At 39.6% G+C, this 15,178-nt stretch overlaps 1 protein-coding gene across 1 annotated transcript in view; it reads right to left on the bottom strand.

Annotated features, from left to right (window-relative positions):
- Positions 1-4,550: 4,550 nt before the first annotated feature.
- Positions 4,551-15,178, bottom strand: part of LOC149229897 (Ribosomal RNA processing Brix domain protein) — a 42,250-nt gene continuing 31,622 nt past the window's right edge. Inside the window, exons 2-8 of the mRNA XM_089378773.1 lie at positions 7,108-7,203; positions 6,595-6,804; positions 5,984-6,229; positions 5,770-5,838; positions 5,355-5,528; positions 5,188-5,253; positions 4,551-5,078 (exon numbers count right to left, since the gene is read on the bottom strand). Of these exons, the coding sequence (XP_089234899.1) occupies positions 4,965-5,078; positions 5,188-5,253; positions 5,355-5,528; positions 5,770-5,838; positions 5,984-6,229; positions 6,595-6,804; positions 7,108-7,176 (948 nt within the window). The 5' untranslated portion in view covers positions 7,177-7,203 and the 3' untranslated portion in view covers positions 4,551-4,964. The remainder of the gene's footprint in view (positions 5,079-5,187; positions 5,254-5,354; positions 5,529-5,769; positions 5,839-5,983; positions 6,230-6,594; positions 6,805-7,107; positions 7,204-15,178) is intronic.

Consider the following 15,178-nt stretch of genomic DNA (forward strand, 5'->3'; position numbering starts at 1 on the left):
TGACATGCACAAAGAGGCCACAACGAGTGGTTCAAATTTGAGCAGGGCAGAAATTCGCCTATAGCTCTGATAACATGTTAAACATACAGGAATGTAAACAACTAATGTGGAAGATAAGCATTAGATTGCATATATTATTGACATGATATACGTTTATAGTACATTGATGTGACCCTTGGATTCATATTCTAAGTGGTCTCTTGGACTCTGATGGATGTTCACATTCCACACCAACCCATTGAGGATTAGGTGTCCAACAACTTTGAAAAAATTTGGAACAAAAACTTTATTTATTGTTGTTTTTAGAGACCTTGACATGGAGGGATAGGAAACAAAAATGTTATCTTAGCGTTAAGCACCTAATTAGGCTCTTGGTCGATATGGAGAATAATTGTTCCTTTGGACAAGCAGCTAGGAAAAATTTTGGATTACCTTTGCACTCGATAGTAACTCTGAAACCAAGAAATGTATAGTAAAGAGGTATTTTGTCTAATTATTTATTGTCTTCACTATATAAAATCCTATAACGTATGCTACTTAAACTCATAGTTTATTGTCAAATTGCATATGCTTTATTTCTAAGAATTAAGTGACTTGTAGGTTTCTCTTTTGTTATGAATCTAGAGTATTATAGGGCATAATGAAATTAATTTTTAAGAACAAAGATATCATGACTATGTAAACCTACGTTATTGAATTAAGAACATTGATGATTAACCTAAACAACAATAGCCTTCTTAACATTATTAAGCATTGATTATTAACCTAAACAACAATAGCCTTCTTAACATTATTAACCCTGTGAAGGGTGTTACATAATAAATTGGCAATCCATGCCTATTCACAAGCCTACAAATTCCAATGAACAAAAAACAAATTGAGCTACATCCTACAACCTATGATTCCTCTTTGCTTGTCTCTTTGCTTGTCTGCCTCATGCATACAAAAATCAACATGTTTACTAAGATTCACTCCCAAGCTTTGTGCATTGAGATCATCATCATTGGGTACAAAATTATGATTCATCATCGCTTTCTTTATAAAACCCCAACTCTAATCCCGCACCCCTAGCAAACCTCTACTTGGTGGTTAATCAACAAACATTGAATGCACAATTTCAAAAGCACAAGTTCGAAAGTTTTCTAAATCTCACTCTCCCCAAACATAACACAACATCTTTGGCCCATAGCAACACCCTCAACCCAATTCACTATAAAGCAACACCCCAACCATGAATAGATTCTCAAGAATGGGAAAGTTGTAGCAGTTGGCTCATCATAGTAGGTCACATTATCTAACATTGTAACCATTACGTTAACAATGTAGACCAACACCCTTTCCACACTACATCTACATACTTATCCTTTTAACTAAAAAACTTCAACACCGTTTTGATACTAATACTAGAAAATAATGAAACACTACTGCAAAATAAAACATCACCACTTTATACCACACTATTATTCAACCCCACCACAAAAGAAAAGGCATGGGATTGTTCTCGACATAAAGAAGGGCTTCAAGTGTGGGCCTTCCAAATATTCCTTCATTCACTTGCCATCAACCTGTGATATCTTCGTAGCACCATTTATGATCTGCAAAATGTGGAAAGGTCACTACTAGTGCATCCATAGCATTCGTACATGCCCAAAGTACTTTATCACCATAACATAGAACTAATTACCCACACTATGACCTTAATTTTAATAACTACAATCATTGCAGGCCTTCTTTTCATACCTCTAAACTCTGGTGATATAATGCAAGAAACCTGTATTTTCCAAACTTGCATCAATTCATCCAACCTTTCTTGAAGCGGAACCTCCTCTATCATCTGCATAGCCAAGGCTAGTAACATGCTAGATTGTAACATTCTAGATTATACATATTCTAGCGACATAAATATTTCCTTACCATAAGCAATGTAAAGAGTGTGTGAGTAGTCAAAGCTTTACAAGTGGTGTAGTAAAGCCCATAACCCTGTGTGTATTCTCTCATTCCAATCACCTCTATTCCCTACATCGATCTTTGATAGATACCTTTCCAAAAGTTTGTTAATGCTTTAACAAGGCCATTCACTTGAGGAAGATAGGAGGTAGTCTTACGATGTTGAATCATGAACTCTTTAAATTAACACTGCAATTGTTACATTCACAAAGTGCTTCCCTAATCACTAGTCAAGTTCCGAAAACAACCTAGTAACAATATTCTCGAAAATGAACCTCACAGTGTCAATGCAGCTGGTTGGACAGTGCAACTTCAACTCCCCAAGTCAAATAGTCAATGGCCATAATAATGTACTGCACCCCCATAGCACCTCACAAGCAGAGCAATAGGCCCAGTAAAATCAATTGTTCATCTGTCAAAATGTCCTTCAACTAAAATGTCCTTCGACTACAACTAGCTGCAACGGCAATAAATCCCCCCAGTCTTGTGACAAATGTCACACTGCTTGGCATACTAACAACATCGGACAAAAGCGTAGCGCACCACAGATCTGATTATATATATATATATATATATATATATATTGACAGTATTAGATGTCATTTACTTAGTTTGTGGTTTAAGGCTTAACAATAAGTGGTTATCTTGCCAAGATTGACGTCATTACATAGAAGGTTCCAAACGCATTATAGCACAAGTCAAAAAGTCCAAAAACTTCAACACTAGCAAAAGAGTTCTACTCTAGGGAATTGTTGCTATTTGTTATCCCAAGGTTCTTCAAGGAGATGATTATGGCCTCTGCTACGATTTCTGTTTTGCATGGTACTTATTAAGAACTGAAACTCTGTTTACAAAGAGAACAAAATAATACTATCCAAGGTCGCTTTTCAATTCAGAAGTCTTTCGTGTCAAATGATTGTTTTACAATTGTCTCTAATTGTACCATGTGTATTCAAAACTAGGTTGAAAAAGTGGCCATGCAACTAAAACATCCCCATAGATTAAATAAATTAGAGCAACATGTCTTGCACTTTGAGCAAAGCATCGCCATCAAAGGAAAGTTGGATGGAAACAGGGGCAAAATCACCTATATGACATGGCAATATGCATAAAGAAGCACGCCATGATATCTAGAGGATGAGAGAGGCTAGCAAGTCAGTGGCAGAAGCAACCATCATTGCCAGAGAAAAATCCCACAATAAATCTTTTCATTGGTTAATCTTGTCATCTTAGTTTCAGGCCAACCTGCACGAAAAAATGGAAGTTGACAGTTAGGATCCCTCACTGCTCGAGTCCTGTAAAATGGACTTGAGTTTTGAGTCTATCACAACCAAGATCTGCTCTGCGGCCTCTAGAGGTAGATACAAGCTACCAAGACAATACTTGATGTAAACACCTACTTAAGACAGTCCCACCATTAATGTAACCATCGTATTTTCAGGCCAACTTAAGCAAAAGATAGAGATTCTTGTTTCGGATGCCCAGAACATCAAGGCTTGCAAATAAGCCTTGTTGAGATTATCACAACCAAAGATTTCTACATATTCATGGGTTGTTGTGGAGAGTCAAGTGGCTATGCCCTTGCTCATGATGTCTCTGGCAGGAAAGGCTATTATTTTGTATCGTCATCTCTATGAAAAATTAGGAATTCTATAATAATATTCTATATTTAATATCTTTAATATATTTAAATGGACCTATCACAACCAAGATCTGCTCTGCGGCCTCTAGAGGTAGATACAAGCTACCAAGACAATACTTGATGTAAACACCTACTTAAGACAGTCCCACCATTAATGTAACCATCGTATTTTCAGGCCAACTTAAGCAAAAGATAGAGATTCTTGTTTCGGATGCCCAGAACATCAAGGCTTGCAAATAAGCCTTGTTGAGATTATCACAACCAAAGATTTCTACATATTCATGGGTTGTTGTGGAGAGTCGAGTGGCTATGCCCTTGCTCATGATGTCTCTGGCAGGAAAGGCTATTATTTTGTATCTTCATCTCTATGAAAAAATAGGAATTCTATAATAATATTCTATATTTAATATCTTTAATAGGTCAATGACTTCAAATAGTTAATAGCTCATCTTTGCGGGCTCTTTCTCCATTGTAGAATAACCTTAAACATTTTGTAAGATTTGCATATTGATGAATGTCATCTCAAGTTATTGACAGAATAAAAAGACGCTACATATATCCTGATTCCTAACACACAAATACCAAGAGCCCTGAAGTACTTCTTCTAAAATTAATTGATAACAACTCGGAGCAGCAGTGTGTGCAACCAAAAAAGACCCTTTGCAGGAAATTTAAGGGCACACACATAAAGAGCCAACTTCACTAATTTTGAAATATGTTCTCCCACCAGATTAACCACATGTCTTCACTCCCTTGAATTGACTCTCTACATCCTTCTCTGCATATTTACGACTCCACAAAAATAAACATTCAAACAATTCATCTGTAGACAATGCCTAATCACTGAGGACCCTAAAAACTTGAAAATTTAATTCAATTTTTTTAAGGCCATAGGCATTGCACACAAAAACATAATTTGAATAAATGGAAAAGGAATCCCGACATGCCACTATAAAAGGACTGAAACATTCAAATTGCTGACTCATTATTTGCATGAAGCCCATAAAAGAAGTTAAAACGTTACATAGAGAAGGAAAAACATCAAAAACTGTCACTAGTCTCCTCATTCTTCCTCATGGAATATTCACCTCAAAGGCTCAATGAGAATATACATAAATTAAAAATACAACTAACTGGCAAGTGCCAGTACCGCAGGTTGAAACAAAATTACAAACTAGAGAAGTCCTGCCTACTGAAGAAGATTTAAATATTGTTCCTCATTTACCAAAATTGTGACAACAGATATGATGAGATTACAACTAGCAGGCAAAATCCAGTATCACAAGTTGACACACACAATGAAACTAGAGAAGCCCTGCTTGCAGAATATGAGTTATATGTTGTTCCCCATTTACCAAAATTGTGACACATATTTTTAGCCTGTCTTCTGCTTCTTGTTTATGACAGTCTTACTTTCTGCATGGGCAGCTGCAGCTTCTCTGCGCTCTCTCTTCAAACCTTTCATTTTAGCTAGTGCCATTTCTCCTACCTGCACAAAGAGAGCACATTTACATTCATAAGAAACAAGAGAAGAGGCCCTTATTCATGAAACATGGTGTACAGCGGAAACACACTTGAAAGCAGGCAACAGAAAATACCTCTTGCTTAGGCATATAAATCCTCCCAACTTTTCCAGATAAAAGATCCTTACTGACGTTCTTGACCTGAAAATAAAATGCAAGATGTACAGAAATCATATTCATCAAAAAAAGTCTTATGGAAGTGGAAAGAAATATTCTGTAACTGGGCAATCCGAAAACATTACCTTCTTTCTGGGTTTTACATCAGAAGATTTCATGGCATCTTTTCTAACATCCTCATTTGGAAGTCGATGTCGTCTGTGTACAAGGTCCATTGAAGGTCCAATTTCAACTAGTTCAATACGTGGAACAATTGTGCCAGATTTTTTCAGACGTATTGCACAATGCATGAAATGAACCTACATCAAAATTAAACCAAGATACTAGTAAAACAGAAAACAAAGAAACATTCTCAGAAGCTCTAAAGAGCAGACTAATTACCCTAATTGAGAAGTAAGGACTCGTCTCTCCCCTAGAACTTTCTACAATCAAAAGTCACACAAATTTTGTGTGCTTGGAATGCATACAAGAAAATCCAATGCCCTGGAGCACTAATTCAGAACTAAAAAAAGTAATTCTAAAACAGGAAGACAAGCAAACCTTGTCGTCACCCACTGCTGTGCATACAAATACACGATCTAGACCTGCAATATTTAGTGTCTCGACAACCTGGCCAACCAAGAGATAGCATATTTAAGTGAGTACTACTTGTAAGCAAATATTTATCGTAATATTTCCATTAATAGAATTTTTATAACAAGATAGGCAACTACAGCATTAATATTCTAAGGAAAAACTGAGATAAGAACCAGACCTCCCCCCTGAACATATCAAGCAAAACCTCTTTCAAATGTTTGAGCTGTTCCTTGGTCTCAAAACCTTCCCCAATGAAGGCAAAAAGAGGCTTTGAGCCTACTTGTGGGGCCAATTTCTTTCCATAACCAAACGACTCCATTGAACTGAGATTTTCCACACCGACCTCAATCAGATCATATATATGATGATCATATGTTCTCCCTAAAACAAGATTATTTGGCCTCTTTTTCGAATGAGAAGCAAACTGCAGCAATGCAAGGTTAATGATCAGCACAGCATCTACAATGACTAGTGCACAGCTTCATAATAGAGATATTATTTTTCCATAAAATACATGCCACAAAAAATGTATTTAACTTGTACATTATAAGCTGCAGTATACTAAGTTTTAAGCAAGAGGTAAGAAATATTTTAATTAGAAATCAAACTAAAACAAGAGAGTTTGTCCACAGGCTATTGGTTCAATGATAAAGCAAGGGTTGTGATATCCTCCCCACCAAGGTTCAAATCCCCCAGAGACATGTTTCACCCTTGTGGGCTTCACAGATAACCCCTACCCATGCCTTCACAAATATGTAAGCTACTAAGCTAACAAGAACAGAAACATACCGCAAAAATACTGCAATCAGTTTTCAGAGAAAGAAACTCCAAGGTAGTTTCACCCCCACTTTCAAATGGCCGGATCTTGTCATTCTTCCTTGCGTACTTGATAGCATTTCCCCCAGCTCTCTTGAGATGAAATATGTCAGTCAATAGTGTGTTCAATACCTTGCTAGTCTTTGTGCCATGCAAAATTAGCATTTTCTTTACATTTTCAACCTGCAGCATGTCAAACAAGTTAAAAATACATAAAAAGAAAACTACCAATCTTGAATGGTTATCTGAATCTCCAATAAAGAATTCTCTCTTTGAATATAAAAAGCCTAGATGAAGTTATGACGATAATCATGAACTGATTATTTCTTAACTTCTGCATTTCTGCTTATCTAGACAAGACACTCAATATGCATGGAGGCTTAACAAAAAGCATATAAGAAAAAAGAATTTCTGAAATTTTCTTCTATGCAAATATTTTGAAATTAACAATAACATAGGAATTGACAATTTAATAGAGGCCCTTACAAGCTTTGGAGCATGCTTTTCAAGAGCCCTCCTTGCAGACTTCGTCTTAGGTTTTACAACTTTCAGCATGTTTTCGGCAATTATCAAAACTAGAAACTGGTAGCAACACAAAAAGTTCCAAGTCAGTCCAGTAAATGAACACTTAATTGCTAAATTTAAATTCTCAAAAATGAGTCCAAGATTAAAGAGGCCAACTATGAGGTATTGCAAATGCCCAGCGTAAAATTTTAAGAATGAATTAAAGGAACCATGTAAGAGGATTTTCAGATGTACTTTGTCTATGTGCCCAGCTGCTGTCTAACTTTAGATGTAAGTCCAAAATGGTTAAATAGGAGTATGTTCAAGTCTATGTGAAACTTGAGTGCTATGTAGCGTGTTTGTGTGTATTATTGAAAGCTATAGAATGGTTAATGAATTATAGCCGAGATTGTACCTATGTCCCACTTTCTCCGGACCCTTCTATTCCAGTCTTCCTTTGGCAGCCTTGATGTATGTAACCTTTTACAGTGCTGCCATTCCCTATTCCTCATTTCCACTCAGCTTCACCCCACAACACTGTTCCAATCCACTACTGGTCCATCTCTCCCCACCCAACCATTGTTGTTAACACACCCCTCAATTCCCAGCAACATGCTGGTATTTGCAATCAACTTAGAATGCAAGGATATATGGAAATCCATTGATGCAAGAAGCAACAATGGCAGTTAGGCCCCTGAAAGCAAAGCCAAAACTAGGGCACAAGCAAGGCATATCTGGTAGAAACAAGGAATGCTCTAGATTCTGATTCACTCAATGTTACCAGAACCATCTTGAATCAGAGTGGAACCAGACAAAAATAGGAAACAAAACTGATCAACCAAAAAATATATAAAATATTCAAATAATACACACAGACACACACATTCATGTGCATGCATGTGAAACCAAACCATTATGCATATTTTTTCATGAATATAGCAAGGTTGCATAACCAAAATACACATCAAGTGCAATCAATGTCTGAACCAAAATACATCAACAAAGAAGCTCTAAATGGCCTCTATAGTCCAAAAATAAGCATAGTACTCATTAGTAATTATAGTCTAAAGAGGTATCAAATATTTACCAGGATGGAGATAAGGATGGGATCTACAGTTTCAGGAGGCCTGCGGTTTTCAGGAGGTCGATAGCTAAGGGTTTGGAAGCTGCATCCAGATAGCTAACTGTAGTCGGAATAAAGGAGAGCAGACTGGTGTACATAGCCCTCCAGGGTTAGTTAATATACGTAGGCAGTTTCCGGAGGAGGGGTTTGCAATTGATGTAATTTCAACTTTCTTTCCAGCTGTAAGGCGGCTGGGTCTACAGCTGAAAAGCTTCCACAGTGTTCAAGTTTTCAGGCTGATCTGTCGGTTAGTAAGATAGGTCTTCCATGGAGGAAGAAGATCTGGTTGATTTTGAACCAAAGGAAGATAATGACATCCAATTCTGGGCATCCTCCCCAGATTTCAAGCATAAGCCGTAGGTCGACAGGCCGGAAGTGTGGCCAAAAATTGAGCCCCAGCCTGTCCCCTTTCCAGAATAGGCTGCCTTGGAAGAGAATCAGGCTCCAGCTGGACGATTGGCAGAAGCAATGCCAGTTGTGATCTTTCCGGATGTAGCTATGCAGTGGATACAGAGTCTGGGCCCAGAGGACCGTATTCAAGTTTCTGCAAGGATGCCCTATGGGTTCCTGGAAGAAATTCCTCCTTCCCTGTCCAAATTCCTTCCAACAATCCTTGCATCAGGCACAGATTACCAGACAATACAGGTATTAGCAGAACTCCCTGCAGACCGAGGACATGGTTTGGGTCTCTTCTTTACAGGGGCTCCACCAATCTCAGACCCTCCCAAGGAGCATTCATCTCAGCCATCAGGGAGCATTTTCTTGAAGGATCTGCCGGTCTCAGAAGAAGGGGAAGGTTAGAATATAGAAGAAAGCAGCGAAAAGAACTCGAAGGAAAAAACTCTTACTGTTTCGAGTGGAACCCTGAGTTTAAAAGAGGTGCAGGAGAAGGGCACAAAGTGGAAAAAGAAGTGTTGTGTTAAAAAGGCAAGTAGAGCTAGACTATCTCTGGTTCTGGATGTGAATGTCACGATGAAGAACGCTGAAGAAATGGCAGAGAAATCCTTGGTTGGACAAGCTAGAGGCAGGAAATTCAGCATAGGTTCCATAAAGGCATGGGTGGCTAATGAAATTTCGCCTGCAATCAAGATTCCCCCAGAGGTCGCTCTTTTGGCGCAGGGATGGATTCACCTGAAGTTCAAGAAAGCAGTTGAGGCAAAACAAGTTGCACAGACGGTATAGAAGATGGACTCCACCCCAATCATATTCAATTTTTGGTCCCCTTTGTTTGACGCCAAACAGGAAAGAATGGGTGTTGTCCCAATATTGGTGAGACTCCTGGCCTCGCAGCAAATAATTGGGACACCTTAGCCTTCAAGGACCTCGGAAACTCTTAGGGGACGTGCATGGAACACGATTCATCCTATCTAACAACAGCGGACATGTATCTAGCTCGCATCCTGGTAAACACTGACCTTCGTAACGGGTTGCCTGAAGACATCGACATCAGGCAGAGGGGGGAGAGAATCCAAATACTAGATTACGAGGGTGTTCCCTTCAGATGCAGAGGGTGTCACAAGTATGGGCAACTGGTAAGAGAATGTGAACTCCCATTACACAAAAGAGCTCATATCCCCCATCAAGAGAAAGGAATCCAGTCCAAAAAGTAAGGAGTCGGTACAGATGGCAAAGGATCCAATTGCGCAGTCTCCATTAGATTTCCCTAGGATGCACGGAATTGATCCACTAGGGGGACGTGCAGAGGCAGATAAGTCAAACCCGGACTCAGACGATCCAAAGGAGGCAAGAGAAGGTACTTACTTGATTCCTTTCTCCAACTTACAAATGCTTCACACACAGTTACAATTGTTGAGAATTCTAGGGCCTTTCCAGGTTTGGTATCTGATCATCATGTGTCACTTCCCCCTCCCCTTCCCTATCCTTTGACTAAAGACCTTTGCCCATGCACTCAAGCATAAAGCAGCCACACTTCTCTTGTGACTTTGGTCTCCAAATCACCCACTAAGAACTCGAAACAAAGAGATATAGCGTACATCCTTCACTCCCTATAATGACTCCGATCATCTTGCAAAATATGTAGATACTGCGCTAATTGTCTCGGTCATGGTACATTCATGTATATAATGTAAATGTTCTCTTGGTGACCTTGCACTTGTATGGTTATTGTAAATAATTCCTTGGTTATCTTTATATACATGTTGAAAATAATAAAAATACCCAAAAGGCAATGTAGCAAGAAATCCATAATATAGCCCAAATATGATGATCGGACTTGAAACTTCTACCCATGAGGATAATGGACCCAATAGTAGACCAAGTACTTTTAGTTACTGTATTACTTCAATACCGAAATCTAACAAATTCTTATATATTCTCAAGCATTGGTGTTCTTATAGCTTGGAATATTTATGGTGTTAAAGATATGGGAATAACAAATGATGTGTTTTAAAGTTGTTTTACTTATAAAACTTGTAAGCCTTAGTAGATAGGCATATGAAATTTGATATAACCCTAGACATAGACCCAACTTTTAAAACTAGCAAGTATAAGACAATTCCTCTCATATTGGTAGGAGTGGATGCTAGTGAAGGCCTTGTGTAAAGCATGGACCTTTTGTTAACATTTCTCTAATGACTCAAACAGTGGATTACATTAACCTTCCATTCAGATCGACGTGTTATCTTAGGGTATGTTTTCAAGGACTGCACACAAACATTCATTCAAAAAAGTTTTGAGGATGGAGAGAGAAGGAAGTCGTGAATGAGAAACACACGCAGATATTGCAGGAAATTTGGCAAATGGTGGAGAAGACTTTTTTCCGCACACCCTATTGATTCTAGAATGAACCTGGAAAGATGGCAGATGACAGGCAAGGAGGGAAGGAGGAGGGGGCCAAATGGCAGGAAACTGTTTGGCCAAAGAAAACCGATTAGCAACGACAAGACCAGGAAGGAGAGAGGGACATCTCAGATTGGTCCAGAGGGGCTAGGCCATAACTAACTGGCAGTAGTATGCGAATAGTAGAAAAGAAGGAAGTCGGGACCAGGAGGGGGCACGGAGAGCCAGAAGAAGCGAACAATTAAAGTGCAGTAAGAGAGGAACAAAGAAAACAGTGGAAAGTAAAATAAGGAGAGAAGGAGGGTACTGAAAAAAGCATCCTAAGCCCATAATTCAGGGAATTGGTTGCAAAGGAAGGAGGGGCACAAATTAAGTATCATGCGGTCGGCATCACAAGGGCAGCAGGGGGACCTGCAGCACAGGAGGTTAGCATTAGTGAACCTGCAGAGTCTTATGGGTTAGATTCTTACTGTTTTCACGCCTATTTAGTGGCTAGATGCTAGGGCTTAGTTTAGCAGTCAGTGCTTGTTTGAAACCGGGATAACTGAGATACATTTGGTGAATAATATGAATTCAGCCATCATAGTAATGTCAACCCTTATCGCTATTTTATCACCTGATAGGGTATTCATACCTGCGTACACACTTTGCTAATATGATTGCATGATTGTCCTCATCCTTCAGAGGGCGAAGACCCTGTAACTGTGTCCTTTTTGCAACCAGCATGGTATAGATACATTTCAATAATACTATTGCTCGACTACTATTCAGAAATTATCTAATGTCCCTTCCTAAATTATTTTGGAACATGATTTATTTCTACATTTTGCAGGCCAATTTTGGTGAAGACAGGGCCCATTTGATTTTTGATAGAAGACATAGGAGTTAGAGGCAAGTTAATTTTATATTATTTTGTTTTGTTAATGATATGTGGGGACCACCCACATAAGAAATATGCACTCCCTAAGCCAATGATTTGAAATGCATGAGAGGGAAGAAAAGGAAAGAAGAAAGGCTCCACGAAAGTTATAAAAGGAAGGCAGCACACTTCATTTGGCATTTTTGGCTTATCGAATTTGATCTTGTTGCTCGAGTTGTTTAGCCAAGTCACTCGCTGTTTAGCAAGAGTTTTTCAAGCGGAGAACTCACCCTTTCTTCGGGAGACTTCGAGTGCCACCCTAGAAAGGTTCATCCATTATCATCCGGAAGAGATTTGTAGAGAGATTTCAGCATTTGTATTCAAAGAGACTTCCAGCATTTGTATTCAGTTCACCCTAGCAGTGCATATTTCTAGAGGACGCAATAGTGGATCTATTGTGGCCATTGTAGCATTCTTCCGGAGGGCTATTGCCGAGAGAAATTAGGAGAAGAAGACTCAATAGATTTGTTGGCTATTGGGTGAGTTTGAGGGCTGGAAGTGGCAGCAATATTCAGGAATGATTTTGCAGACTCTGTGGCCAGCGCAGAAGAGAGAAACTGGGCATACATGGGAGATAGAGTTTCAGCCATTGGGGCTATTGCTTGCCGGGAGAAATAAGGGAAGTATTGGTGGAGTTGATCGCTGCGTTTCAGGAATGTCTGGGGAGGATTTTGTTGGTGTATTGGCAGGCAGTCTGCTTCAGCAGATTTGGAGGACATAGGGCCTTTTGGGGATCGATTTTTGAAGGTCAAAACCAGGCCAAACCATTTCTGGGTTTTTCTGGGTTTTTGACAAGGACCCTCGATATAAATTTGCAAAATTTATGAGCACCAAAGGTGGGGTTTTCAGCCATATCTTTGCAGGAGGCTGTGCAGAATTGTTGGGAACTGCGCAGTGTCTTTTTGGGGGTCAGTTTTGGAAGGTCAAAACCAGGGCAAACCATTTCTGAGGTTTTTCTGGGTTTTTGACAAGGACCTTAGAAATAAATTTGCAGAATTTTCTAAGCACTAGAGGTGGGTTTCCAGCCATATCTTTGCAACAGATAGTGCATATTTGTTGGGGCAGCACAGAGCAGCAATTGGACAATTTGAGTTATCATTGCTTCACCTGGCCATTGCTTCACCTAGACATTGCTCCGCTTGCCAAAAAAGAAAAGCCCAGGTGTATTCCTTCCATATATTTGTACTCTTGCACCAGTTATAATAAAATAGCTCAGTTGCTTCCATAATTCTTATTGTTCTGGGTGTTTACTAAATTGTTTTAAAATTTTCTATGGTGTAAATGTGCTATTTGCTTGCATATCACTGTTTTTCCTATTTTGGAACATTACAGGGGTATAAGAGCCATAATCTTGGCTCAGCTTGTGGGAAACCCTTCGTTCTTTGACAAAACCAAAATAAAAAGCTACAAAATCATGGGATCCAAAGAAAGACTAGAATCAAGCAACATGGCAGTAACCTTGAATGTGGTGATTAGGATGCAACAAATGATGATTGATGTGGGCGAAAAGTTGATTCATTCCGCAATTGGGCATCAAGACCATTCTCAATTATACAGCAAATCCACTATGCCCAAAATTATGGGTAATGCATCAAGATGACAAGACATGATTGCAATTGATGTGGAGCTATTGGAAGCAAATTGGAGGGCATACCAATCATTGGGTCATGACATCAAAGCGTCCCTCTCTTTTTAAGAGTTCTGTGAACTAAGAGGCATGCAAAAACCAATGGGGATTCAATGGAATTATGTTGGGATGATGGAGAGGATTAACGAAGAAGACGAAAGTAGTTCAAGGGGCCATGGTTGGCAAGGACACAGTTGAGCAGACACTCATTGATGAGATGTCATCCGTTCTTGAGGTATCCATTAATGAGGTATCCCGGGTTGTGACCGAGTTTTTAGGTGATAGTAGCACACCACAGGTTGATGAGGTGCTGGGAGACATCCCCACTGTTGATGAGAAGCCAAGAGGTACAAAAGCATCCAGATCTATGACAGAGTTGTCAAACAACAGTCACCTACAGCTGACTAGTGAGCATATCTTACATGTTGGGTTGTCTATGGAGGAGCAATCGGAGGCTCGTGTAGAGTCCATGATGGATGAATATGTGCAACCATCCTTTGGGCTAGCCATTGATGAGGGGCAACATAGAGACCACACATTGGCATTTCATCACAATTCACTCAAGAGGCACACTGATGGGATCTACAACATTGTTAACCCACCCTTATGTTGGGTTAACAAAGTTGTCTAAACATACAAGAGGGGATGACCAGTTTAGCAACACTATTGGGTCACCTTTGCCCTTTGGAGAGAGGGAAACAGAGCTACCTAGTCAGATCTCATGTCTTGACCTAGATAGCGGGATAAGACGGTCGGAGTTGCACAAGGTGCAACATCCGCATGTCGGGGTTGTTCTATATGCAGGGGTTCGTGCATTCGATCCCTCTCTTGGTGTTGGATGGCGAGAGATTCTGAGTTGGTACCCGTTGGAGTAGACTGGACTCATAGAGATGGTTATATTCTAGAGTACGGCTCAATGGGAGCTCTTAGACACTGAGGGCATTGGAGGCCCAAGTTGGCACTGGGCTCCAGGTGGAGCTCTGTTAATTTTAGGTATGTTCTATGCTGAGAGCAAATTTACTTCGATTTTCCATATTAGCTCAATATCAATTCCAGATTAGCAATCACATTTAGCGTGAAAGTAAAATGCAGAGAGAACATAAACAAAAATCGCCGAAAACAAGCTAAGACAAGAGGACACAAGATGTGGCGCTAGCCAGGGACAAACCCCAATGTGGGGAAACCCTTGATCAATTCTTATGTTCTTCAATAGTTCAGCAGAGAGAGAGAGAGAGTACATATACATCAGAAGTCAACATTTTGACTTGACAAAATAAGAGCAGAGATCTTCTCTATGAAGATGACACATAAGGTAGTTGATCTAAACTCAGGTGAAGGTATACTGCTTCAACTGATCCTCCAAGGTGACTCCATCACCATGTTGCACCTCATTGTGCTACATCACATCATTATGTTGCACCTCATCATCATGTTGCACCTCATCATCACGCTGCACCTCACTACCATGCCCATCATGTTGCAGCGTTCATCATCATGTTGTCTCCATATTGTTGTACTTCATCGTCTCGGTGCTGCACCCAAATATCACTGAGTTGTTCTCAACATCATTGATGTCACCTACATC

This window comes from Pinus tabuliformis, chromosome J (assembly GCF_031772625.1).
Source record: "Pinus tabuliformis cultivar Carrire ecotype Pingquan chromosome J, CPIR1, whole genome shotgun sequence".
Classification (NCBI taxonomy): Eukaryota; Viridiplantae; Streptophyta; class Pinopsida; order Pinales; family Pinaceae; genus Pinus; species Pinus tabuliformis.